Source organism: Lates calcarifer, unplaced genomic scaffold (genome assembly GCF_001640805.2).
Source record: "Lates calcarifer isolate ASB-BC8 unplaced genomic scaffold, TLL_Latcal_v3 _unitig_4509_quiver_412, whole genome shotgun sequence".
NCBI lineage: Eukaryota > Metazoa > Chordata > Actinopteri > Centropomidae > Lates > Lates calcarifer.
Genome location: NW_026116942.1, coordinates 176,474 through 203,815, shown reverse-complemented (window position 1 = coordinate 203,815; position 27,342 = coordinate 176,474). Strand labels below are relative to the sequence as shown.

At 40.1% G+C, this 27,342-nt stretch overlaps 1 protein-coding gene across 6 annotated transcripts in view; it reads left to right on the top strand.

The window, feature by feature from the left end:
• The first annotated feature begins 1,231 nt into the window (after positions 1 to 1,231).
• LOC108900076 (uncharacterized) overlaps positions 1,232 to 27,342 on the top strand; it is a 30,742-nt gene continuing 4,631 nt past the window's right edge. For 2 of the 6 annotated variants that reach the window (XR_007810985.1, XR_007810984.1), the window contains exons 1-19: positions 1,232 to 1,420; positions 5,027 to 5,194; positions 5,390 to 5,504; positions 8,013 to 8,178; positions 8,451 to 8,584; positions 9,538 to 9,616; positions 12,069 to 12,202; positions 14,362 to 14,457; positions 18,388 to 18,511; positions 19,630 to 19,808; positions 21,249 to 21,400; positions 21,604 to 21,788; positions 22,526 to 22,643; positions 22,855 to 23,657; positions 24,130 to 24,220; positions 24,326 to 24,416; positions 25,546 to 25,676; positions 26,072 to 26,193; positions 26,302 to 26,758. Coding sequence is in view for 2 of the 6 variants with exons in the window: in XM_018700904.2 (XP_018556420.1) it covers positions 5,068 to 5,194; positions 5,390 to 5,504; positions 8,013 to 8,178; positions 8,451 to 8,584; positions 9,538 to 9,616; positions 12,069 to 12,202; positions 14,362 to 14,457; positions 18,388 to 18,511; positions 19,630 to 19,808; positions 21,249 to 21,400; positions 21,604 to 21,788; positions 22,526 to 22,643; positions 22,855 to 23,657; positions 24,130 to 24,220; positions 24,326 to 24,416; positions 25,546 to 25,676; positions 26,072 to 26,193; positions 26,302 to 26,758 (3,304 nt within the window). In the remaining 4 variants the exon portion in view is untranslated. The remainder of the gene's footprint in view (positions 1,421 to 5,026; positions 5,195 to 5,389; positions 5,505 to 8,012; positions 8,179 to 8,450; positions 8,585 to 9,537; positions 9,617 to 12,068; positions 12,203 to 14,361; positions 14,458 to 18,387; positions 18,512 to 19,629; positions 19,809 to 21,248; positions 21,401 to 21,603; positions 21,789 to 22,525; positions 22,644 to 22,854; positions 23,658 to 24,129; positions 24,221 to 24,325; positions 24,417 to 25,545; positions 25,677 to 26,071; positions 26,194 to 26,301; positions 26,759 to 27,342) is intronic. The other 4 variants (XR_007810987.1, XR_007810986.1, XM_018700904.2 and 1 more) reach the window with 4 other exon arrangements.

The window sequence follows — 27,342 nt, the reverse complement described above, 5'->3', positions numbered from 1 at the left end:
TTCCATTTGCAGAAGATGTGAAGATACAAGAGCAAAATAGAATGAAAGTGCAATTTGCTGAACAACCTCTCTGTGGCACCATTGCCTAAGTAACTGGTGTCAAGTAAGGTCTGAACTCACCTCTTGGTTATGGGAAATATTTTAATTTGAACTACTACTACAAGGTGTGAAGCTACCCACTGAGCACACTTTATAGAGCATTTTTATGCTTTTCATGTTGTTGACAACTTTCATAATGATACACCGTATGACTTGAGACACTTTAAGCAATTTGATGTCCAAATGTCTTATGGCACAGACCAGTGGACAATGGTTTTGGACTGCCCCGTTTCTTGTCAAATTTAATGTGAAGCAATTGTTAAGAGAAAAATAATGTTTTTTCATTGCAGTACTTTTTAAAAGTAATTAATGAACACAGTGGGATAGTTACACTGACAGATTGTACATCTTAAATTTTAATGGTGTTAATCCTGATAGGCCATGTACCCTAACATACCCAAGTGTAGTATGCAAGTGTAAATTTTAAGTTAGCCCCATCACTGGTGCAGTGTTCACCATTTACTATGAGTGGCCTTTGAACACCAATTTAGTGTTCTTGTCATCAGTTGTGGAGTTATTACATTTTACACTGTAAGAGTTTGTCAGGTAACACTGTTGTAGTGTAAACGCGTTCAAACGTGTTAATTTACCACGTCATAGCTCCTATAGACTATAAACACTGGGTGAATGGTAATGCTGAGTCTGTGGATGTTAAATCTGTGATTAGAAATTTGTACTGCAGAGGTCTCAGCGAAGTGGGCGGTACTAAACCGCCATTACTGACGTCGCCTCCTCGGTCTTCAAACAAAACAAAACAAACAGAATTAGAAATCTGGCGTCCTCTGGTGGTCGATTTGATTAACTGAATTTGATGATGAAAACTGCAACCAATGACTGTGTGGATATAGATAAAGATTAGGAAAACAATACTGTGTTCTTGTAACTGAGGTAGGCCAGTTTGGACTTAACAGAGGGCTGGCCCTGATGAAAAAAGCATCCTGATCGACCTTTATGCAAAAAAACAAATTAATCTCTTGACCATCCTTTTAGTCTAGAAGTCCCCGAGAAAACCAAAAAATGCTGGAATTCCTTCATACCAATGGCTTCTACCAGTATATAGATTTGTTTTCCAGCAATAGGCCTGCTTCAAGTCTGCCGGCATAAATAAAAAGATACTGACATGTCATCTATGTTTACATCGCACGGTCAGGTACTGTACATCTGATTGGTCGAGAGAATAGACTGTGTGTCTGTCTGTGGCATAGACAGTGGTCGAGAGGCAGGAGTGACAGCTTAAAAGGGCGGTCAATAAAACGCACAGATTAAAACCTACAATACTAACAGTTTGCTGCTAAAATAAGAGTGACCACCGCTGTTACCTGTACGTAAGTCTTGATTTTACTTCTCAGTATTATGAGGCATGTACATAGTACATAATAGTGTAGGAATATTGAACTTGGTGATGCGTTTCTAGGTCTTGTTTCCCTCCCCCCGAACCCCAAGAAGTTAAACTAAGTTAGCTACTTAGCATCCTATTAGCCGTTATGCTAAAAAGCCAAATTAGGATAGGATTCTGTGTTATCTTTACATGGATTATGGGAACTTCAACAAATACTATACTGCCACTCCTCTATAGCATTAGTGTATGCCACATATTTTGATAATGTTAGCTCTAGCTGTTAGCAAAATGGGTGTCCCTACAGAGAGGATCTTTTTGATAGCAGTGAGAGCAGAAACCAGGGTCTTTTGCTGAAGGAAAACGAACAATTCTACAGTGTAAAATACTTAATTAAAAATTCTTATTACAGTCCTGCCAAAAGAACTTTTTTGGGTCAACAGAACAACTCACAGAGAGGAGATGATTATGTTGCTAAGTAGAAATGAATAGTAAATATAAAAATAAAACAAAATGCAGAAGATAAAAACAGGGATATGAGTGTAACTTTTAAGTACAAAAAGAGAGAGGGAAAAAAAGCTCATTATGCAGCAGGGTGAAGTTGCTTTAAGTTGTGTTGCTGGGGTCGGAGGGTCTCAGAAGTCTCACTTCAAATGTAGTCAAAAAAGCTATGTCTAAGTCTTTAAGATTTAGATGGTAACACCAAAGACCACATTGATATTAATTATACAATGTATGATAGAAATGTATGTTTTAGCTAATATACACATAGACTGCCAGGGTATTGCCCTTAAAGTTAGCTAGCAAGTATCCTTAGCAAGCAGCTGTTTCAATTCAATGACGAATAAAAAATACACATTAAAATGTGTCATTAAGTTAGGTGTAAAAGTTATCCAGCTGTGCAGTAATGTTAACTGTGCAGCTGGGTTCCTCCTTAAAGTCTGATATTGTGGGTAGTCTTTGCCACATACTTTGTGAGTATTTTCCACTTCTCTGAGTCTGAGTCTTCTCTCTATATTCCCCTTTGTGTTCTGGATGAGTCCTCTGACTGCTTCCGTGTACTAAATGTCACCATTCGACGTGTCACTGAACATCTCCCAGTCTAGGTGATCAAAACAGTCCTGTACTACATTGTCCAATTTGTCAGACCAAAAGTCCTGACGTTGGGCGCTCCTTGTTTCACCTTCTGCCTATAAGCGAGCAGGAGCAGGATGGAGGACTGAAAGGATTTGCTGAACAACAGGTGGAGGAGAGGTTTGAAGGAATTGCAGAAAGGAGTGCACTTTCTCCCTGTGTGTTTATATCAATGTGTTAGGAATATTTTGGTAATACTTTCTCCAGAGACGCTTGGTTGAAGTTCCCAGCCACAATAAAAGAAGCCACTCTGTGCAAACTCTCTGTGTTGGTAACTATCCCATACAGCTTGTTGAGTGCCCGGTTGTTGGATTATGGTGGTATATGTCACTGTTGCAATAATAGCATGAGATATTCCAGGTTCAGGGAGCAGAAAGAGTTGAGGGAGTGAGTGTTCCTAAGATCATACCAAGCATTATTGATCATGAATACCCCATCGCTTGCCTTTCCCAAAGAGATGACCTACCAGAAACATAGAGAACCCTAGGGGTACGGTGGCATAGTCTGTTTTCTCTTCCTCTCTGCGAGACAAATGATGTTAAAAAGTCTTGTTTCCCACCCAAAGGAGATCCTTGCTCTTAGCCGACGCCACTTGTTATCCAGGGATTGTACGTTGGCTAGCAGAATGTTGGGAAGTGAGAGGCAGTTGGCATGCTGTCTTAGCCTCTCCAGCATCCCGGCTCTTCTTCCCTGCCTCCAGCAAAGCTTGTTACGTCCATCAGTGTGTCTCTGTCATATCTTAAATAGCTAGGTACTTCAGAGGTGAAGCTAATGTACAAAAAAAAAAAAAAACTATAAGCAAAAAGGTACAAGTCAAGTACAAGTCAGTAAGGAGTGAAAAACACAGCAGCAATACTCTATACTATGGTAACAGCAACAGTTTTGGTAATTACTGTTTGACAGCTCCATTACAGTTCAGTATTCCTGCAATGCAACGTAGTTAGTAACTATTTTTTGAAGTTGTGTTCACACAATTGGTGTGTTTGTAACTTTTGGATTTTTTTTGTTTTGCAAACAAAAATTCAAATTCAATTCAGTTTTATTTATATAGCGCCAAATCACAACAAAAGTCATCTCAAGGCACTTCTCATTTAGAGCAGGTCTAGATTGTACTCTTTAAAATAGGTATTTACAGAGAGAGACCCAACAAATCCCACCATGAGCAGCACTAGGCGACAGTGGCAAGGAAAAACTTCCTTTAAGAGGCAGAAACCTCGAGCAGAACCAGACTCAGGGTGGGCAGCCATCTGCCTCAACTGGATGGGTTAAGAAGGAATAACATGTATTTATGGGATATATATCCATACTGTGGAGAGAAAGAGAGAGAGAGAGAGAGAGGAGCTCAGTGCATCATGGGAGATCTCCCGGCAGTCTAGGCCTATAGCAGCATAACTAAGGGATGGTTCAAGCCTGAGCCAACCCTAACTATAAGCTTTATCAAAGAGGGAAGTTTTAAGCCTACTCTTAAAGGTACAGAGGGTGTCTGCCTCCTGGACCAAAACTGGGAGAAGGTTCCACAGTAGAGGAGCCTGATAACTGAAGGCTCTGCCTCCCATTCTACTCTTAGAAACTCTGGGAACCATCAGTAAACCAGCATTCTGGGAGCGCAGAGTCCTAGTGGGATTGTAGGGGACTATGAGATCTTTAAGGTAAGATGGAGCCTGACCATTAAGGGCTTTGTAAGTGAGGAGGAGGATTTTGAATTCTACTCTGGATTTGACTGGGAGCCAATGTAGAGAGGCTAACACAGGAGAAATATGATCTCTTTTCCTAGTTCCTGTCAGTAATCGTGCTGCAGCATTTTGGATCAGCTGCAGAGTCTTTAGAGACCTGTTGGGGCAGCCTGATAATAATGAATTACAGTAGTCCAGCCTGGAAGTAACAAATGCATGGACTAGTTTTTCTGCATCCAACGTACCACTGGTGCGAATGTTAGCTATAAGCTTACTAGAGGTGTATGGACTGACAGTGTGTGTAGACAACTCAGACACATCCTCTTATTGATCTCAAAACATGCTTGAAATTCCAGCTTTGTTGTTTTTCTCCTCTGCGTCACTTATCATATCTTCAGAGTTGACAAACTCCTCAAGAGCTACAGATGACATTAATCAACTGATTGTGATACTCCTCCTAACTAAATGACCCAAATGTAAAATCATTGGCGATCCTTTTAAAGAAACTGACATTGTGGATAGGAATACACAGTTCACTCACTTTTAACTGAGGACTTGTTAAAACACATGAACCAAGATACAAGCCCAACACACCTCCATTTCCACTTCTTTTCATGTTCTGATGCTGGAAAATCCCAGCCTCAGACACTGATTCTCATACCATGGATCACTAGTGTTATGTTTTTGAACTGTACCAAACATGTTAAGTGTGGAAGCACCCATAAAGACAAACTGTAGCAAGGTTGTACTGACACTGTACTAACACTGCCCTCTGTACTGACAGTGACCCCTGAGCTGACAACTTAGTTGACCAGATAAAACAGGATGACTGCATTACCATCCTCCTGCCCTGTACACATCTGTGTTGTTACCACTGGGGGTGTCCATGCCCAACTGCACAAATACACTTTGGAGAGAAATATTACCAAGTTGGAGAAACTGCTGAAGAAAGGTATGAAACTTAGTTACTTTAATAGTGCTAGTATTGTATTACAATTTTTCTAATAAAACATTTATGCTGGCATGTAAATAAAGATGAATTCAGTGTGAACAGTACTGTGACACTCACTGCTTAAAATGAAAAGGACACTTACATTTAAAAATGAAAAACACAACAAGGCCTCAGTGTTTTTCTGATGTACTCCAGGTGTTGATGTGGACTGTGTGAATCACCTGGGTCAGACTCCACTGTTCTGTGCTGCTCTGTTGGGCCAAGAAAAGGTGATGGAGCTGCTTCTTCAGTATGGAGCTGACCCCAACCAGTAAGTTTGTATTTAAATTGTTTGCCCATTGTCAAAAGTCTTGTTCATAACGATGGAATGATTTTGTTTTCACTTGGACTTGAGCCAATTGAATTGATATTGACTTGAACTCCTCAAGCCCAAAGATTTAAAATTACAGTAGATCTGAATACCTGCTGACTCTTAAGTTAAATAGGTGAAAAAAATTATATATAACCCCCACCCATTCAAATTGTTAATGGGGAGTTGTACAGCAACAGTTGTTCATGTAGCTTTCAGTGTAGATAACAAATTATGCTGGCTGGGTAGGATTAACATAGGGCACAAGCTTACTTCATTTTCTGAACCGATCCTTGGTTCACGAGAAGCACCAGCAGACAGATAGTAGGCTATAGTTTTTTTGGATTTGTATTTTTTAATTGACCCACACATTGTGATTACTGGACAGTTTAGTTTTAATATTTGGTTGAGCTTGTGTGTTTTTGTATGTACTTTGCTTTTAATGTTGTTTATAATCCGACCTGTCAGCAATTGCAGATGATAAATAGCTTGTATAGCTAAATCTGGCACATTTACATGATTTACATGATGAATCCAAGTGTTTATTAATTAGTGTGCATTCTCCCTTATTAAATAAATAAACAAACATTACTAATTTTCACTGCACATGCACATAGCAGATGTGGTGCCTTGTTAATGTACAAGTACACATATGCAACTATGACTATGGTTGAATATGAATGTGAAATGACGCAATGACCGTAGTTGGCCTAGGCATTTATAAAAATATATAAACACTGTGACAGCAACATATTTTTACAAGGGCACAGAAGCCCAGTGTAAAGCTAAACTGTAGGCAACACTAAAGCTCTTTGTTAAACACCTGAAATACAGATACTTTGGGATGTCCTTGAACTATCATGCATCCAGAATTATCTCAAGAAGTTTCTGATGTGCCTAAATTAGCCTCAGCCCACTCCTCCCTGGCTTCATACTGAAAAGAGATTGAAAATAGTGGGCATAGTAATCAAATAGTAGTCATTTTATGTTGCCAGTATGAAAGAAAAAGTGAATGGAAAAGACATATTAATGTCTATTCTTGAGCAGGCCATGCAAAATAGTGTGACATAATTAGGGCTGAACCTATTAGTTGACATAATTGACGATGTTGATTATAAAAATTTGTTTTAAAATCAAAAGATCGTTTGTGTTCACATTTCTCTCCCCGCTTCCTGTTTCCCGCGTGTCTCCGTGTGTGTGTGTGTCCGCACACAAGAGCTGCAGAGGAGACGGGTTGACAACATGACACGTTAAGAGCAAGAAATCCATATGTAGCAGTGTAGACATCCAACACCCCACCACTACACACACACACACATACACGCACACACACAAACACCTCCCAAGCTCAAGTGTACAGACTTTGGCAGGTGAGGTAAAACATGCACTGGAGCCCTGGGCAGGTGCTGCGCCCACAGGAAGCAGAGATGGCGGGTACGCCAGAAGTAAACGTTGACTAATCAACTAATCGTAAAAATAATCGACAGATTAGTCGACTACCAAAATAATATTTGGTTGCAACCCTAGACAAAATGTTGTTCCTCCTTTTGAATAATACCACTGCTTCCTGTACCACAAAATGTTTAACTGAACCAACCAACATTTGATGTAAGTCAACTTGATGGGGTGAACAGTAGCAATCAGTAGTATGTCACTGTACTTCTCTGAGAAGTCTTGCTTATGTTGTGGAAAGTTATGACTTCACATATAGCTGTCACTGATTTCAGCTCTTTGTTTTCATTGGTTCACCACCTTAATTACTGAGGGATATGTGCGTCTTTGCACATGTTGTTGATCCATTTTGTTCAGCCCTTTATATTTAAAAAACAACATATATGAACAAAATTGTCTTTAAACCTGAGTAACTGATGTCGCTGCACCCTATATTTTTCAAATTTTTGTTAGTAAAATTGGAGTTGATTTTATTTTGAGGGGCATTAAAAAAGTCTTAAAAAGTCTTAAATCTAATTTGCCTAAAGCTGTCGGAACCTTGAATCTGATGTCATCGACTGCAGGTTTGCCAGCTCCTGTTGCTTTTGTTGATATCATTGTTCCAACTATTGTTATCATTATTATTACACTGTGAATGTTTGAATGATGTATTGAACATGGACAAAAACATGTTCAAACCAATTGTGTTCATAATTTCACCTTATTTTAAGACAAATGTATACATGAATGCACATAATCCCAAAGAGTTCACTTTTTCTTGCTACTGTATTTGGTGAAGGGCGCAAAATGTTTTGGACTCAAAATGCAACGTCAAGGACTTGGACTTAACTATAGAATTGTTGGTCTTAAGGGACTTAAGACTTAACCTGGGACTTCCTAGCCAAAAACATTACACTTACTTGGAACTTACAAAACACTGACTTAGTTCTACCTCTAGTGTGTACATTCACTGTCTTACAACATAAAGAATGATTGCTATCAGATGACAGCACGTTGATATAATCAACTTTTTTCTAGTCGCTGTGAGGACTGGAGCACCCCAGTTCATGCAGGTGTATTCTCCTGTAATACTTCAGTGGTAAGTAGCTTGCTGGATGCTGGAGGAGATCTAAGACTCCATGATGGGAAAGGCAGGACCCCCTTTGACTGGCTCAGAGTTGCTAAGCAGGAAGACAGTGCACGGGTAAGTTGCTGGGTGGAAACTAATTTTGCTTAGAATGAGTCAGTGTTCTCTCTCACTGGGTGTTGGTGGAATGTGGCATGCATAGTTGCAAGAACAGTGGAAACAGATATAAACAACAAACAACACTTTATTTGGGGCTGTTTGCAGAGGCATGTAGAGTAGCACAGTCCTAAGTAGCAAACTCCAAAAACATTGGTTTCTGCTGAGTGTTCTACTAATTTGAATGAGTGTTTTGTTAAGGCCTAAAACTCAAACTGCTTCTGTTTCATTAGATGCAAGACTTCCTGGAGATCTGCACATCCTCTATGCAACAGCTGTGTCAGAGCCCAGCCACAAAGAAGCTCTACAGCAGCTCAACCTCCATGTTGTTACACCCTTTATCTTTGCTAGATCGCATTAAATCATGGTGTGGTGCAAAAAATGCTATATTGATCATACATACAACATCATATTGTTGCATGATCAGTGTCTTTTTGCTTTCTTTGGAGAGTATTCTTATCCAGACTTTTCATTTTAGAAACCATTTTATATTTTTGCCAAATTTTATGGAGAGCATTTCTGCTTAATGTTGTAGAAGAAAGCAGATGTGTGTTTTCACATTGGAAAGTCAAGAAAAGGGGACTTTTTCACTCTGAAAGATGTCTCAGAATTTCAGATGTTCTAACCTTAACTTATCAACTGATTGAATCTTCAAAGCAGGCATGATAGAACCCTCCTTTACGGCTTTAGAATCCCTAGTGGTTGTCCTACCTAAAATAGTTGGAATAAAACATAAACCTTAATGTAGTGACATGTGTAGTATTAGTTTCCTACTGTACATGAAATACTATGATTTAATAGCGGAAATAGATACTCTGGTATTTCCCAGGAATTTGGCTTCCTTGAACCTGTGTGTGTGTGGTGCTTGTCTTTGGGTGTGCTCCTGTTTGTTCCTCTACTATTATAAGCCTATTTTTTGTACTGAAAGAAAATTTTATCCAAACCTCATTAATCTAGCACACAACTATTGATACTAAATACCAGCCTGACCTTGAAATGCCTTTATTGTGATATATTGTGATTTTCAGCTTGAACCTTTTCTCTTTGAACAACTCTTGGTGCTAAAATGGCAGCCTTTGTTTTAGTTGTGTTGAAAATGCACTTTTCAGAATAAGTCTGAATGAAGTCCAAAGTAAAATCTATAAATGAAAACCAAGCAGGCAGTTTGACAAGTGTCTTGAACAGACCTCCTTCCCACTGCATACAGTAATGACCTCAGTTCATGCACTCCTCTCTAACAGTCATATGAATGATATGTGGATATGTTGTCGTCTAATGTATAATCAACCGATGTATTTGCCTGTGTTTCTTCTCATTTAGTGGAAATTACCTGCAGTTCGACAAGAAGACAAACAAGAAGTCTCCCTGCACAACAACCCACTGTTTGGGCTTTGGAAAGGTATATCATTTAATTCAGTATACAGTGGTTGTTGATTTATACATTGCCATGTGTGCAGTCAGTGTTGGGTCCTACTGCTACTCACCCTGTATAGATTGGCTAGTGTAGCCATTTTGTGCAGCTATTTCAAAGTTATGTGCTGCTTGCAGTAGTGAGTGGTACAGTTGTTTTCCTTTAAAAAAGGCTGACAAATGATTGAGCGCACAGCATTCCAGAATGAGGGACACAAGAGGGCAGCAGAGCGTCAGGTTTTGTGGAATAGAAGGGTGCTGGATTAAAAATGAAAGGAATATAATAGATCGCTGCTGAGTTGCTACAACAGAAAAATACTATACAAGAAGTTCATGCAAAAATGAATGTGGGCACAGTCCCAACTGCTAAAAAAACAGCTTGCCCTGAAATTAGTCTTTAAATACAGTGAAACAAGAAAAGTAAGTGAACCATTTGCAGTTATCTGCATTTATGTATAAATTTGTTTTAAGATATGGTCAGATCCTCATCTAAGTTACAGTTATGAACAAACACAATCTATTTTACCAGTAACGCAGAAACCGTTGGTGTCCAGCTGAGATAACTCAGAAAGCTCAGCAAGGTTAAAAAAAAAAAAAAGAGAGAGAAGAAGCCGCAACTAACAGCTAAAGGCATAAAGGCTTGGGCTTAGGGGAAGACAACTTCTTCCTCCTGAGCAGGGAACAGAGGGGGCTGATAGCCTATAGTAACCATAAATAGGGACATACCTATGGCAGTGTGGGTAAGGGAGTTGTGTGTGTATTCAGATATGTGCTCCAGGATGAAGTGTGACACGCAGTCACACAGCGAAGTGCCGTACACACCAGACCCTCTAAGAATGTGGCTGAATTGATGCAGTTCTGTAGGAGGGATGGTCCAAAATTTCTTCCTTGTGCAGGAGCAGCTAGGGAAGCTCTTGCTTGACATCACGGCTGCTAAAAAGGAGGGTTGTCCAGTAATTAAATCCAAGGCTTCACTTATATTTTCCACTGGGACTCTGAGTGTTGAATGAGTGTGTTCAGTAAAGACACAAATTATTTTAATTGTTTCTGTGTTATTAGCTTAAGCACATTGTGTTTGCTATACTTAAACCAGGTAATTCCCAAGGGTTCACTTACTTTTTCTTGTCACTGTATGGTATCAACACCACCACCTTCCCTGTCAGGTTGAGAAACACTCATAAAATTCATAGCTGCCTGAATAAGAACTTGTGTGCTGCTACTGTTTCAGTTTAAAGCATAAAATCAAGATTATAGGTAGTTACACTACCTTTTTCATAGATGTTTATTCAGGGGTAACTATTGCCTTCTTACTTATCCATCCTTCAGCTTATGACCTATTTTTGATAAAGACTGAGATCTGTAGACACACTCAGTGGTCATGTACTGTAGAAGTTTGCTTGTTCCTTTATCTTCATGTAGATGTTCCTTAATTTATAGCCTAACCTATAATTCATTGTGCATGCTGTACTGTATCAGCATATCTATGTAAAACATTGGCCATTTATTAATTGTCTTTGTAACCCTTATTATAAAGTTGAACATGTATCCTCTGATAAACACTTCATAAATACCTACGAGTACTGAATAGGCATCATTTATCCATAGTTCATATAGTTAAATGTGTATTTCTTGAGTAACATAAGAGTGGGTTGCTAGGATTAGATTTTTCTATTCCTTACTAGGTTGCGCTCCCCAGGGATTAATTGAATGCCAGCTTATGCAAAATATTGCTGCGAGGGTTCTCACAAGAACTAGACAGTATGATCTTATTTCTCCTGTTTTGTCTCCCACACACTGTCTACCTGTGGCCTTCAGAGCTGACTTTGAATAACTTATTGTTTTTAAGGCACAGGTGGACTTTTTCCCTTCCTCCACTGCTGACCCTCTCCATCTACACTCTGGTGCATAGTCTGTAATATGTTGACCAGTTTTGTTGATTGTGTTCAGGAGAGACAGTAGAATTTGAGTGTTTGCAGTTAGGGGTCCAAAACTCTGGAGTAGTCTTCCCCTGAAAATATTCAAACAACCTCAGTGTGCTCTGTTAAATCTCAAATAAAAATCTTTCAGTTTTGGTATTTTAGATTATTTATTTATTGTTTTTATTTATATATTTCATATGTCATGTATTTTATGTGCTTCCATGGTTTCTTTCATGGTTTCTAATTTTGATTATTCATAAATATAGTAATATTTAGATTATTGTTATGTTAAAATAACATTGACGATCTCAGTATGTAATATCAGATATGTTCTAAGTTGCTTTAGTGCTTCAGATATTTTTTTCAAATTTTCTTAATCTGCTCTTTACAGGGTTACCATATCACATACTGGTTTCATTTTCATGCATTCCTGCTAAACAATATAACACATCACACCTGCCTTCATGAAATATACAGCATATAGTGCTGAGACTGACTGTTCTCCTCTGTATGTTTGTCTAGGTGTGTGTAAACAAGCCATGCCAGGTATTGGCTTTGCCAGCATCTATTCCACTGATCAGAGAGAGTGATCTGACCAACGCTGATGATGGATCTCTGCTATCTTTCACCTGTGACTCTTTTACCACCATGACCAAGTAAGTTACTAAGTCATAACATGGCTAGAATCACACTTTGAATCACCTCTGATTGAAAAAAAAAAAAAAAAATACAGGAAGAGATGTTTAAGTGCTTGTGCATGCGTTACTCTGTTGTGATCCAGGTATGAAAAAATGATACATTTTGTGTATAAATATGCATGTAGCATTCTAGTCACACTGTCACCATCTAAAAGTGTAAGAAGCTGCTCAACAGAGGCAATCATGATAGGCAAACATCAAAGTCATGGCACACAAAAGAACAGGACTCAGTGTAAAGTGTCATTAAATAACAAAAGTGGTCCAGGGTCCTATTTTAGCCTAAGTGCAACAACCAGTGCAAGATCGAACACAGCAGTGTGAAGTGAAACAGAGCTGGGTAGAGTGGAATCAAATCAAATCACTTTATTTGTCCCCAAGGGACAATTTAAAAGGAAATGGAAGCAGCTAAAAGAAAAGAACCAAAGGAGTTTAGCAAGGAAGTATGTATGACTTCTGTCCTGCTGTTTGTCCTCTCCATAGAGAGAGCTCTCTGATAACTCGACCTGAGATCAAGAAGAGGAACAAAAGTTGTGGAAATGTGAGAATTATCTTAGAGCTCAATGAGATTTCATTTGAAACTTAAGAGGCTAATTTGAGACTTTGTGCATCTCTCTGCTCTGGAGAAAAAACAGAGAGACAGGAGAAATAAGCCATAGTCTCATTTTGGTTTCACAAAGACCTCCAATTGTCTAGGAGAAATAAATGAAACACTATTTGCAGGCATGTAAATGGACATATGTTGGACAACCACCTCTGAAAAATAGACTTCCGTGTGCATGAATCAATCAGCTTGATGCAGATGTCCATATATGAGCCTTCACTCCAGGCCTCAGCCCCAAGTTTAGCATGCCCAGGGCCACCTCGCAGCTGTGAGAGACTGTGACACCAGGAGGGAAGAAAGTGGATATAATTTATATTTTGGACCCCATAAAGCTTTATAGGGTGGCACAGTGATGCAGTGGTTAGCACTGTTGCCTCACAGCAGAAGGAGCCCCGGGGTTTTTCTGTGTGGAGTTTCCATTTCTCCCTCTGTGTGGGTTCTCTCCAGGTTCTCCAGCTTCCTCCCACAGTCCAAACACATGCAGGTTAACTGATGACTCTAAATTTCCCATAAGTGTGAATGCGGGTTTGACTGGTTGTTTGTCTCTATGTGTATGCCCTGTCGAGGGTGTACCCTGCCTCTCGCTCAGTGTCAGCTGGGATAGGCTCTAGCACCCCATGACCTTTAATGGATAAGTGGTATAGAGAGTGAATGAATGAATAAAGCATTACAACCCCAGCATTTAGCTCTGGTCTTGCTGGCCAGGATTGGTGGGCATGCGTCTAATGAAGGATGGACAGGTGCAATTTTATTTGTCTTGATATGTCACATCAGACCCTAAGCTGTGGGTATATTTATCTGTTGTGAATTATTATCTTTAACCACCACCCAGCTAATTACAGTGGATTCAGAAAGTATTCAGACCCCATCACTTTTTTGTCATTTTGTTACAATTTCTTTTTTTTCTGAAATTCGGTTTTTGTTTTTTTGTCATTAAAGGGTATTGATTGTAGACTGATGAGAGAAAAAAGGGGTTGGAATGCACTGTATTTTTCAGTGATCAGCTGTGGTGGGTTTGTGCTTGAACTGCTCCTGCAGAGATGATAATGTAGCTAGCCTCAGTAGTCTCAGGCAGTATGGTCCAGATACAGAGAAGTATGTATGATGCCAGACCCTCCACCAACAGCATCTGTGAGTCCACTGTTGTCTATAGAGAAATGGAAAGAACATGTCAGAATCAATATTTGCAAATAATATGGCTATTGGTTACATTTAGCAGACATGCCCTGCTGTTTGGTAGTAATTAGACAACAGTTTTTTTTTCCAAATGCTGATTGAGAATATGTCAGTCTGTATTCCTGTTGTATTAAACTGATTTATTAAACTCTGCAGAGAGTTATAAAGTCAAAACAATATTAAAATAGCATAACAATGAGCCAAATGAGATTGGGTATAAATAATAAACAAATAAATAATGTGAACAGGAATTGGAAAGGACTATGTGAAAGTGCTGACATTTTTTTAACCCGTAGTTTATTACATTGATCATCCAATTGCGTGCCATTGTGTGTTCCAGTTACAACTGGAGAGGCTCCACAGTGACAGTAAAAACAACGAGGGACAGTCACACAGCCTATTTGGACCTGCTCCTCATAGAACAAAACTACTGCAGGTGAGAGAGAACAGGATAAGTGGGAAAGTAAAATTTTTGGTGGTGGTTTTGTTTGTTTGTTGTATGATGTACTGCACACTTAAACCACAAAAACTGCTCAGAAATGTCTCAAGGAACACGACAGAATTTCAACCCTGAACTTATTCACTGGGACCAACTTTATGGATTTCAGTAGTCCCAATGACACAAACTGACATTTAGGCATTATTTCTACTAGATCAGTAAGTAACAAAACCTTATTTATACAGTCAGGTGTACTCTGCTTTTAACATAGCATTGAGATTGCTGTTTGAAGTTTAAATTGGGATTTTTATGGTTGTTTTGGTAGCCAGGCTGCTAGCAGTAGCCATGTTGCTAACACTATCACTAGCAGCCAGAAACAAATATCAGTGATTCATTTTCTGTTTGATAATCACAAAGTTTTCTGCAGATGGCTTTTCTAAAAAGAGTGATGGCGAAACTTAAAATATTCTATATTTTGGTCAAGGATCTGTTTCATTTATAACTGTTGTGTACGCATGAAATGGGACCTAAAATATACTTACTGTGGTGATGCTCATCCACAGTGCTGCATGATGAATGCACTGTGAATGAGGACTGTGAATGAAGAATCAGGAGGGAAAGCAAATTCAGGGACCACAAAGATTTCCTGGCCCTCGATGATGACTGGTTAATAATACAATTTAGATTCCCTTGGGGCTGCTCTTGGATTTATCCTTCTTGGGAAAAAGTACATTTCGCAAATTATCCTTGTTGTTTTTTGGATGATCAGTGCAAAAATAAGCAATTGATATGACTACACATACAAATAATGAAAGGGCCAAACTTCAAAAATGTATAGTTAAAATGTTTATTGGAAATTCTCATATTATTCATGATAATTGTGATTTATTAATAATCTTTACCATTTGTGTTGTACTTGTACAATTGTGCCTTATGAAATATCATAAGCTTAGTACTTTTCCACATGTCAGTAAGCTGACAGGGCAGTAATGGATGATTTCAGCTGGTTACCCACTAATGATTCCAGGATTTTTGAATGACAGGACAGTTTTGAAATTGGTTTATAGTAATTAGGGCCCGAGCAACGAGTTGCAGGGACCCAACAGGTTTTGTAGTTGATGTCACCAGTTTATAGTTTAGTTGTAATAGCATTCTGTGTCTCTGATGTGCCTTTAATTATCGGTTCTATCAGCGTTCATTTCTGTTTATCTTACGGGGGTGAGCCACCTCACAGGTTGGTTATATTACCTGTTGACCTCAGCTCAGTGAACTAAGACAATGTTTAATGCAGTGTTTGATATGAAAATGGATATTATTCAACACACCCAGCCTGAGCAGGCCCCTCTTCAGAAACTCATATCTGCAGATGTCAAAGCTGGCTCAAAAAATTAAACTGGCTTCAAATTAATTTGAAGGAATTGCAGGTTATTTTGAATTCATGTAATCTTACTCCATCACCCTTTCTGTTTCTTTCCATCTCTCTCTACTCATCTTCTCCCATATGTCTCCCCTTGAAGCTGAGCGTGGATTGATGTTGTCTTTACAGTTTGGTTTTGATCAGTTAAGAAATTACACACGGGGTCAGCTGATATTTTCATGTTACACAGTGTACGGCGACAGGAAAAGTGCACGTCTACAACCACCGGCTTCGAGGTGAACCAGCTGAACCTTTACCTTTTCTTTGTCAAACCACCTGTTCAGCCAGTAGTTAGTAAAGTAATATTTTCAGCGTTGTCCACAGTCTCATGACATGTTTTAACAGGAAGCACAGCACGCTGGTTAAGCTCATGGCAAACTGTTACTAACAGCTAAAATGAAAGCTGTCTGTATGTAGTCTAACTGGTTAGTTTGTCACTAATCTCCAAATTTTGCAAATTGCTGTAAACATCACTCTCTTAGACAAACAAGCCCACCAACATTTTAGATTTCTGTCCAGTGAGATATTGAGTTTACTGTGATTTTACTGTTGCTGTTCTAGAAACAATGATTAGTTTTACTGAATATATAACTCAATTCTTCTTGTGTCCTGAATTTATTCTTTTGCAAAATGATAAATTAAAAAACCAGTAACAGTCTGAGCTGGACTGATAGGGGTCTGTATGGATAAAGATAAAATCCTAATGATACCCATCCCTACAGCTGGTTAGTGGCTTCGCCCTGACTTTAGGCAGATGAGCAATTCACAGTTCAAATCACTTCATTATAAGCCTTGTTTAAGTATAAATTATTTATATATGCACACAATAACAGAACTATTAAAAAAATGCTTTTGCTCAAAGCTCAAAACTTGTAAACTCAAGTTAAAACAGATTTTTATCTCCCAGTTTACACACAGTATAAAACCTTCAGTTAAGATTTGAGCTGTCACTTGAGAAAGCATCATGCCAAAAACTAAAGAAACTGTAGACTGTAGACTTGAAAAAAAGAATTGTCGATGCTCAGGAAGCAGGAGAAGGATATACAAAGTTATAACAGCATTTCCAAGCGTCAAGAACTCAAATGAGAAGCGTCACTGAGAAATTCAAGGAGAGCCACACTGTGCAGAACAAGCCTGGCAGAGGTAGGAAGCCAAAGATTTCAATCACCCTGGAAAGAAAACTAGTGACAGACCTGTCTATAGACCCCATAAACGCTGCCAAGACACTAGTGAATGATTTAGCTAAGTCAGAAATTGTAGCCTCAAAGAAGACAATTATTAGAGCTCTGCACAGGAATGGACTGTGAGGCTGCAGACCAAGAATGACTCCACTTCTGCAGAAGAGACACCTTCAAGCCGGACTGAAGTATGTCAAGGACAACCTGGAGAAAGATTATGCAAACTGAAAGCAGGTCCTTTGGTCAGATGAGACAAAACTAAAGCTCTGTGGCCATAGAGACACTGCTTGTGTTTGGAGACAGAGGGGAGAGGCGTACCACCCGAAGAACACCATCTCCATAGTGAAACACAGTGGTGGGAATATTATGCCGTGGGGATGCTTCAGTACATCTTGGAACTGGGAATTGTTAAGCCAGCGTATGCCCTACGACCTGCGTTAACCCCGCGGTTGCCAGTCCCCTGACAGACAGGTTGCTGTCTCCACCTTTGTGCAAAGGACCCACATGAGCTGATTTCCAAACACTGGAATGTCTGAGATAGAAAGGTTCAGTATGTATGTGACATGTTCCCTTAATAAGAGCATCCAATTTTCTTCTTGGTATAGATGTGGTGCACTGCAGAGGAAGGTTCATGGGAAAAAGCTGAATGTAGAACTGGGACTGTATTCAATCATTGACTGTGGAAAGGGACCCTATAGGCCCTTTGTGTGTTAGTAAATATCATGACTTTTTTGTGCATGGAGCTTAGGTAGAGGCAAAATGTCTCCCTATATATGTTAGCTAACACTTGCGAGCAGATTTTGTTGGCTTGGTATTTAGCAATGGCTGAAGAAAATGTGAACTTATCTGAATATGTAGTCACTCACGACTGGTTGACAACTTGTTGCATAATGTGGACAGTGGCTCTGCTACCAATGACAGGGAAGCTAGTCCTAGCAGCTAGCTGCTCTCCTGCCTGTGTATGTGTGTCTGTGTGCATGTACTTGTGTAATTAACAGTGACTCAGACCCTTTACTCCTTTGATCCTGGCACCGACACAACACAGCAAAAAAGCAGTTTTGTGAATAAGATTGGAGATTGGAGTTTGCCTCCAGTTTTTCCTCACTTTTAACTCCAGCTAGCATCGTGATGTGATTGTAACATCATCACTAAAAGGGTCTAGCCTGAACCATTCCTTAGTTATGCTGTTATAGGTCTAGACTGCTGTGGGACTTCCCAAGATGCACTGATGCAGTGATTGCTGCACATTGTTACTGTCTGCTTGATGAATGATCACTGATCCCTGTAGTTGATAATGAATCTTTTGCTCGGTGTATGTGTGTGTGTGTGTAGCCAGCTGTTCCACCCACAGCTGCTGCAGCTGTTGGCAGTGAGTCTGACTGATGACCTCCAGCGGACCAGTCTGGTGTTTGAGCAAGTCACTGTTGGCACACTGCACAACCTGCTGCACAAGAGGGTAACAAAGATACATCTGCATGATTATTTTGTCCTTTCAGACACATTAGTATGATTTTAGGCTCTTTTGGGGTCTTTTTTGACTTAGTTAAATAGCTAAAAAATGTGTAATAATAGCCTGGATATGCAATAAAAGGCCCTGGCTGGAAAAAAAAGACTTTGTGATTATATACCAATGATGTAAGGCATGTGACTTAAGCATTAGGCCACTGGGACACCTCTTATATTGGCTTTTCAGCAATCCAAGTGGCATGGCTCTAGGAATGATAATGTTGGGACTATAACTTAAATATCCCAGCATATCTAGATGGATTCCCATTCTGTATAGATAGTCATGGTGCCCAGACAATGAACCCTACTTATTTTGGTCTTAAAAATTCCCTAGTTATACTGCAGTTGCCATGTGTGGCTGTTGGCCTGAAATGTTTTTAAACACAAGGAGTTCTTAGAAAAAAATGCTGAGAGCCAGGTGTTTTAAACAAGTGGTTTTCAATCTGAGGGTTGGGACATTTCAGGAGGCTGCAAGATTAGTACTTATCACTGTGAAATACTAGATAATTAAACCTATTTAGGAGGAACAACCTGAGAAAAAAATATCCCTTCTTCTTTTAACTGCATTCAACTCATAGACATGTGCATCCTGTGACAAGGGTCACAAAATATATTGCTTAGTTTTATGGTCACAAGCCAAAAAAGTTCTTCTTATTATTTATTATTAGGGTATTAGGATACTCATGGGCAGATTATTGCTCTGATTGCTAATGAGGGCAAAAACTGAATTTTAAATGGTAAGCAAATAAGATAAGATTTGATTGTCATTGCCTGTCTGTATTGTTATACAGTGAAACCTGTTTGGTAGCTCGGAGATCAGCAGCAATAAAAGAGTATAAATAATGATACAAAAATACACAAATACAAGTAGTACAAGTACAAGATAGTGCAGTGTAAGCAGGTATTTCACAGTGAAAACTGTGCAGTGTAACAGCTATACAGTGGTATGATATGGAATGGTATGATGTGTAATTTGGATTTTATTGCTGTCCTTTCAAACATAGTAAAATATTACTTATTAGTGTTTGTGTGTGTTTTCAGCCATGTTGTCTTCTCCTGTCTCTACAGCGTGCAGAGTTCCCAGTGCTGCAGGACAGATGGCTGCTGTCAGTGATGCTGCAGGTTTGTGAAGGTCTGCAGTACCTCCACAGGGGAGGCCTGGTGATGAGGGCCCTGTCTTCCCACAGTGTGGTCCTCACAAAATTCCAAGTAGCCAAACTAACTGGTCTAGGCTTCATGATCCCCAGGTAGGCAGGCCCAGATCTACACCAGGCTCAGTGCAGTCTTGATGGAGGTACAAATTAAACAGTGTTTAGAATGACTGTCATTCAGTCTGATTCAGACATTTCACTACCACTTCAGTGTTCAGTCTGACTATGCTTCCTTGTTTAGAGAGTGCATCATATGTCCAGTCAAAGATGTCATTAACAGTTGTCACAGATGCTGTATCAGACACTGTACAGTTAGTACACTTAGTATCCTGTAGAGTTTTCAGATAAACAGCCAGGGTTCAGTTTACTTCTGTTTCTCACCAGATTCATTGTGTGCATCTTTTTGGCCTAACAAACAGGCTGAATGCATTTCCTGCCTCATAAATATTTGCATAGTTGACATTTTAAGTATTTTGACTAGTGGTCAACAATTTAAGCAGTGTTAGCTGAACTGTAGTCTGAAAGTATGTGTAATTTATTCAAAGACAATTTTGTGATTACAAAACCCAAACCTGATTAGCACTGTCGCCTCACAGTAAGAAGGTTCCAGGTTTGAACCCTGGTTCACCTGGGGCTTTTCTGTGTGGAGTTTCCATGTTCTCTCTGTATCTGTGTGGGCTCTCTCCAGGTTCTCCAGCTTCCTCCCACAGTCCAAACACATGCAGGTTAACTGGTCACTCTTTTTGTTTTTGCCTGTAGGTGTGAATGTGAGTGTGACTGGTTGTTTGTCTCTATATGTCAGTCCTGTGACAGACTGCTGATCTGTCCAGGGTGTACCCCACCTCTCACCCAGTGAGAGGGGGCTCCAGCCTCCCTTCAACCAATAATGGATAAGAGGCATAAATAATGAATGAATGAATGAAAACCCAAACCTCCTAAGAAGGTTTCCATGTAAAAAATAACATATGTGTCAGAGCTATATGCACAATTTGATCTTTAATTTTCTCTATTTGCATTCAGGACATTGCAGAGGGTTGACTACACCCAGAGTGTAAAGGGAAGCTAAACCTGCATGTGAATGTCTCATAACAGTGAATTCTTAAGTAGACAAAGTTTTCAAAGAGTTTGACGCAAGTGGTGAAAAAACTCCCTGAGTATTCTCTAACCTCATGAACAATAACTTATAACTCATAACACACTGTGAGCAAGAATCATTTCTGGTAGCCTAAGAGGCTGTTTGTCTTCAGTACTGAAGAGCCAACACCAAAACATGATGTTGATATATCAGGTAGGTGATAACCATCTCCTTAAAAGCTACAATCCATAATCTGACAGAAATCAACCTTCATGCTGACCCTACAGTAAAGATGAAAGAGCACTCAGATGTGCCATTTGTCAAATTGTTTTACACTGTTGTTGACCTGCAGTGAATAAAATGTACTAAATGGAAATACATTATTTTTCTGAGAGATAAAATTGGATGGCCTTGTCAACTAGGACATGATGTGCTGATGTGGTGTGTGTGTGTCTGTTCAGCAGTGAAAATACATGTCTCAAAACCCACAAGCATATAGTCCTGCCCCCCAGCCTTCACAGATGGGCTGCTCCAGAGGTCATTAAACAGCAACCCTGCACAAAGGAGGCTGACATCTACAGTCTGTGTGCTCTGATCCAGGAACTCTACACAGGTAGTTCTTTCACTTGGAGGAGGAGTAGAATAGCAAAACTGAACTGAATTCACATTTGAACCAGGAAATGAATGAACAGTACAGAAGCACTGATGACATTTTCAACATACAGTAGTACATTATAACGCTTTGAGTTATAGTATTGTTAGGATATAATGTAGGTGACAGTTTGTTCAAATGGACTGTTTCATACATTGTTTCAGACAGGGAGCCATGGGGCACTGTGAACCTAGAAGGGAAGGTGATGGATGCAGGTCAGGCCCTGGCAGCAGAAAGCAGCATTCCACAGCCTTACTATGATGTGGTCCTGAAAGGTCTGCAGCAGCACCCACAGGACCGCACCTGCAGCTTGCAGAGCCTGCACTACACACTACAACAGGATATCAAGGTGTGCCTCAGTTTATATGTTTCAGTGTCTGCACAGACATAGGCTTTGGTGGAATGCTGCTTACGTGTAGATTAAAGAATACTCAGGTTCATGTTCCCATTCTTTAGATCGATCTCAAAACAATACTGGCGTGTTAACGTATACATTGAGAAACAACATACAATCAGCCAGTAAATCTTGTGTGCTTACAACTTGAAGTCTGGGTAAAGCAAATTCAAGGTGCTAGAGGTGCTCAAAAACTTTGAACATAACTTGATATCTGATATGAGTGTGGGGCATGGGGGAGGCAAATTGGCCTTAAATGTGACATGTATGAATGGAATTAGGTAGGCAGATGGAACACCTCTGTACTTAAAAAGAGTACTTAAAAAGTCCAACAGGATGTCAGCCATTTTGAATTTACAATGCATTTTTTGTGCAGATTGAAGCCATTGTTGTATTTTAACAAACTTCTGCAACAGAGGTAGCTACAGTAGAGGGGTAAATAACAGTGGGGGAGATAAGGATTTCTTGCAGCCTGATCACATCTGCAGTTCTGCAGTTCACTGTCTCTGATTTTTTCATATGTAATGTTTTAATGTTGCACAGCAGCACAAATAAAATCCCATTCTCCATTGTGCTGTGGTCAAGGCAGAAATTGCAGACATATCTCCAAACATGGACAAATAAAAACAATTACAATTACATTTCTCACGTGTCACCAAGGTTATTCTTGTTTGTATATTCCTGAGCAACAGAGGTTGTCCCTGGAGGAACAGCTGAGTGGTGAGCTGTGTGCCTATCCAGACCAAGATCTGGGGCCTGGGGTCCAGACCACAACACAGCATACCAGTGTGGGAGAACCAGCACAGAGCAGTACTGAACACAGCATACACACACACACACACACACACACACACACACACACACACACACAGTGTAGTCTAATACGAGGGGTCTCAGACTTTTGGATCCCACTGTATATTCTAAATGTATTCTTCAGCCAGCTGATTAGTGTTCCTATTTTTACTGATAAACCGCGATTAATGTCCTGTGCAAGTTTCATTATTAAATTCTTCTGTCTCAGTTGTTTGTAGAGCTGTTAAGCCAGTAATAATCAAGGCTGACACAGTGGTGGAAAAGCAGACCCACTTGGACAGACATCTGGACAACCGGCTGTACAGAGGAGTAAAGCCAGGGCAGGGGAGAGAAAGAGATGAATGTGCACAGGGAGAATCAGTGGAACTCTACACTCCTCTTGGAGAGTTTGACTCAGGCAATGTTGAGGAAGAAGCTGAACCAGAGACAGACATAGACAGGAAGATAGTACACCAGCTGGACGTCCTGAAGTTGTCCAAAGTAACAGTAGATCAGCAGATCAGCACCACTGTGGTCAACCTAAAAGTGTCACAAGGTCTACTGCAGCAGGCCAACTGGAGCCTAGACACAGTGGAGAACCACCCCCTGCTGGACCGCAGAGGGGAGGGTCAACTGGACTCAGTGACCAGGTTTAGAGATACTCCTGTCTATATCCACACCGTCTCCTCCACATCGTCCTCCTCTGTCTCCTCCACAAATCTTTTGGGAGCTGCTGCTGGTCCAAATTCAAACCAGTACCACCTCTTACTGCACAAGGGAGATCACTGGGTAAAGAACCTGGAGGCCCAGTTTCTGAGCAGAGATTGGGAACTGCTGAGCCAGGAGGAGCTGGATTTATGGCTGAGTCACTATCCAGCTCAACAGCAACAGTATGAGCAAGGCTGGTTGCTGCAACATTCTTCAGATTGCTACATGATAGAGGGACATTCAGTGAGTGCAGATCACAGGACAAAGGAGCTGAGCCAATACAGATCAGCTCCTGTCAACATCCTCTCTGGAAATAAGCTGGAGGTACACAACACAACAACTGTTACAGTGTTTTAGATTAAAATATATATATTATAGATTTTAAATTTTAATTGTTCAAATTAAAACTTAAAACATAACATTAAAGGAGAAAACAATTAGCTGCATTTTGTTATATTTCATTAAATCTACGTGAATGAAAAATAAGTCAGGACAAACTCATGCTGTGGAGCCATGCATTGTTCAAACTCACAAACCTTTATTCTACATTGTAGTGAAGATCCCAACTTACATCATGCCAAATAGAAGAATAACAAGAAGAATATCTTCATTTCATATTGTACATTTGCTGACATAAAAACATTGATACTTGGTTTGAATATTTCACTCAGTGTAGAATATGTGACAGTGTTGATCTGTAGAACACAATGATGTTCCACGCTGTTAAAGGGGAAATTAAAGGGTAAATGCAATAGGTCCAATGCTTGCAGACTAACTTGTGATATGTCTTCTCCAGACATCCAGTTTACAAGTAAATGCAGAAGTGACAGTAGAGGTGTGCAGGCCAGTAGCTAGTGGGAGTCCATTGCTGGATAATCACAACACCAGTAAGATACTGATATCTCCTGTCACCATGGAGCTGTGAAAAATGTGTGAACATATTTGCTGTGAGGTGTAAATGTAAAACTCTTTTCTCTTTTTTTTCTCCTCAGAATGTGAGAGCTTTCCAAACATCAGTGAGAAAACAGATGCTGATCCTGGTGTCAGTGGAACACAGGCACAGTATACACCCAACACTAACCTGTAAGTATGTACAGTATGTACTTAATATTGTATCTCAGTGTATTAAGACACACTGAGATTTTTTTCCTTTTTAGTTAGTAGAATAAGTCAATGTAAACAACAAGCATGTGTCAAAGTAAAGTTTCACGAAGGCAGACAACACAGAGCAAAAACTAAAATTAGTACACCCTCACTGTTTCTATAGGAATTAAGAGGGTAAGTAGCAGCCAGGTGCCGCTGATCAAATGCTCCTGATTAACTGATCATCATCAGTGTGACCTCCTTCTGCTCTGCAGAGGTTTGCAGAGCAGTGATCTTAGAGAAGCATTTGTTGCCCCCCATCAATCTGGGAAGGGTTATAAGGCCATTTCCAAACAATCTGAACCATCATTCTACAATGAGAAAGATTTTTCACAAGTGGGAAACATTCAGGAGAGTTTCCATTCTTCCCAGGAGTGGACGTCTCAGCAAATTCACCCCAAGGTCAGACTGTGCAATGTTCAGAGAAACTGCAAAAAAACCCAAGAGCTACATCTCATCTACAAAACTGATGTATGGCTTGTTTGGAAGGGTTGTCATGTTCTCTCTACAAAGAACATGGCAGCACAGCTTAAGTTTGCAAAGTTAGATCTGAACAAACAAGGGCTGAGGATTTGAGCTTGTTTTGTAGCCACAGGTCCAGGCACCTTGCAGTCATTGAGTCGACCATGAAATCCTCTGTGTACCAAAGTAGAGTCAAATGTGAGGCCATCTGTTTGACGCTTCACCAGCAGCTTCTTCTTTGTTGGTGCTCATAGCTAACAGCAGCTGTCATTTGCTCATGTCTGTTCTTCAGACGTGGTTTAGATGATCAAGGCCAATATGCTGTTATGGTGCTGAAGTGAACCCACTGGCCAGATGGTCAGGGTGTATACCATATGGGAACATGCCCACAGATATGAATGTGTGTGAATGGGTGAATGTGACATGTAGTGTGAAGCGCTTTGAGTGGTCAATACGACTAGAAAAGCGCTATATAAGTACAAGTCCATTCCATTTCCCAGCGTATCTGCATATTGTAGTTAATATGTTCTTTACATGGTCTATCAGTATTTCCCTACAGATGCTGAAGATGATTTGTGTGTGTGTGTGTTTGTGTCTGTGTGTGTAGGGCTCAGTCAGACATGGCTCTGCTGGCTGAACTCTCCAGCATCACATACTCTCCAGCTCAGCCTCAGGAGAAACGCAGAATCTGTGTCAACAGACACGGCCCACCCTGTAATAGTACCCCCCGCTGCCCAGGTACATCCGCACACAATGTGAACACTGTGGAAACCTGCGCTCAAACTGATATATATATATATATATATATATATATTTTTATATATATATATACATCTGATCTGATGTTTTTTTCTGTTTGCTGCACATTAAGTTAATAAAAAAAATTATCTGAATATTTTTGACCTTTTTGATCTTATGTGTATTTGTAAAAAGCCAATTAGAAACACAGTTATGCCTATATGTTTCTCCAGGAGAAATCTAGATGAAGAAATTAGCTGTCCCGACTATAACCCAGCTTCTGGCATGCCTATAAACACACTGTTGGCAAAAATTTGACAAAAATTTGAATTCAAGTAAAGGAGAACATAAGTGACATTAGGTCATTACCCACTGCTTGTGTTGTGTTTTGACAGATGTACACTGGCGTGTGATGACAGGTATTGATGAGGACAGTCTCCCAGACGTCCCTGCCTGCAGCCCCCTGAGATCTGCGCATCTCTGGACTGAAAGTTTCACCACACCAAGAGAAAGCCCAGTAAAGATTCAGCCACTCATTTCCTATATATCCTAATATCCTAAACTGTGTATGTCCTTACATTTGCATACATGTTATGTGTTTTCATTTACTGGCTGGCTACTATAGGTCAAAAATGAGGTCCCGAAGCTTACACTTATTTTTCAGCCTCCGCCTCTTGAGGTAGACTCTGCCAGCAGTCTCCAGGGCTTCATCACAGCCAGCCAGCAGGAAGGGCTGTTCCACGATACCGTATCTCCCGGCTCCAGTGTCCACAGATGCTGCAGCACTGTGGATGGAGAGCACAAAGTACAACTGGAAGAGGAAGGAGAAGGAAGAGTGTCTGAGCAGGAGAACAGTGAAGAGAGGCTAGACAAAATGGAGGGAACCAATCAAAGTCAAAGTGTGGAGGAGGGGGAGGAGGAAGAAAAGGAAGCCAGGACAGGAGACGTGCTTGAGGAAATGGAGAAAGGGTTACAGATGGTCAAACAGTGCACTAAAGGAGAAGAGGAGGAAGACAAAAGAGGGAAACATGTTGAAAAAGGCAGCGAGGAAGAGAAGCATGGCTGGTGTAGCCCACTGAGAGGTGAGAACTTTCCCACAGTTTTATCTATCCCTCCTCTCACTTTTGTACCCACCAAGTTCATAACTGAGAGCTGTGAATACAGGACATCACTGAGTAGAAGTCTGTCAGTCAAAAAACACGAGCAGTCAGATGAAAAGCTGAAGTCAGATCTCATACTGTGTGAGCTGCTTTTCCACACATCAGTGCTGAGGTGAACCAGGTGTCCTGGCTCTTATAAACCATAATAAAAACCTGCCATCTGCAGCTCTTCATTTAACAGCTCAGACATCAGATGCTAACCGTCAACCTTGGTCTGTAATAAATACTTAAAATATCCTGTAACTACTCAATAAAACAATAAAGGCCACCCATTCACCACTGAATGGTCTTAATGTTTTAATGCTCAACTGTAGATCAGTTAAAAAGACTTCGAAAATATCAACAATCCTAAAGTGTTCAGAATTAGGAGCCAGGATCATGTGAAATATTTTAGCTTTAATAACCAAATTTAAGGTGCCCTTATCATCAGCGTGATTTAATTTAAAATCAAGTAACAGCTGATACATCATAAATGACTTTTTACATTTTTTCAAATTTATATAATA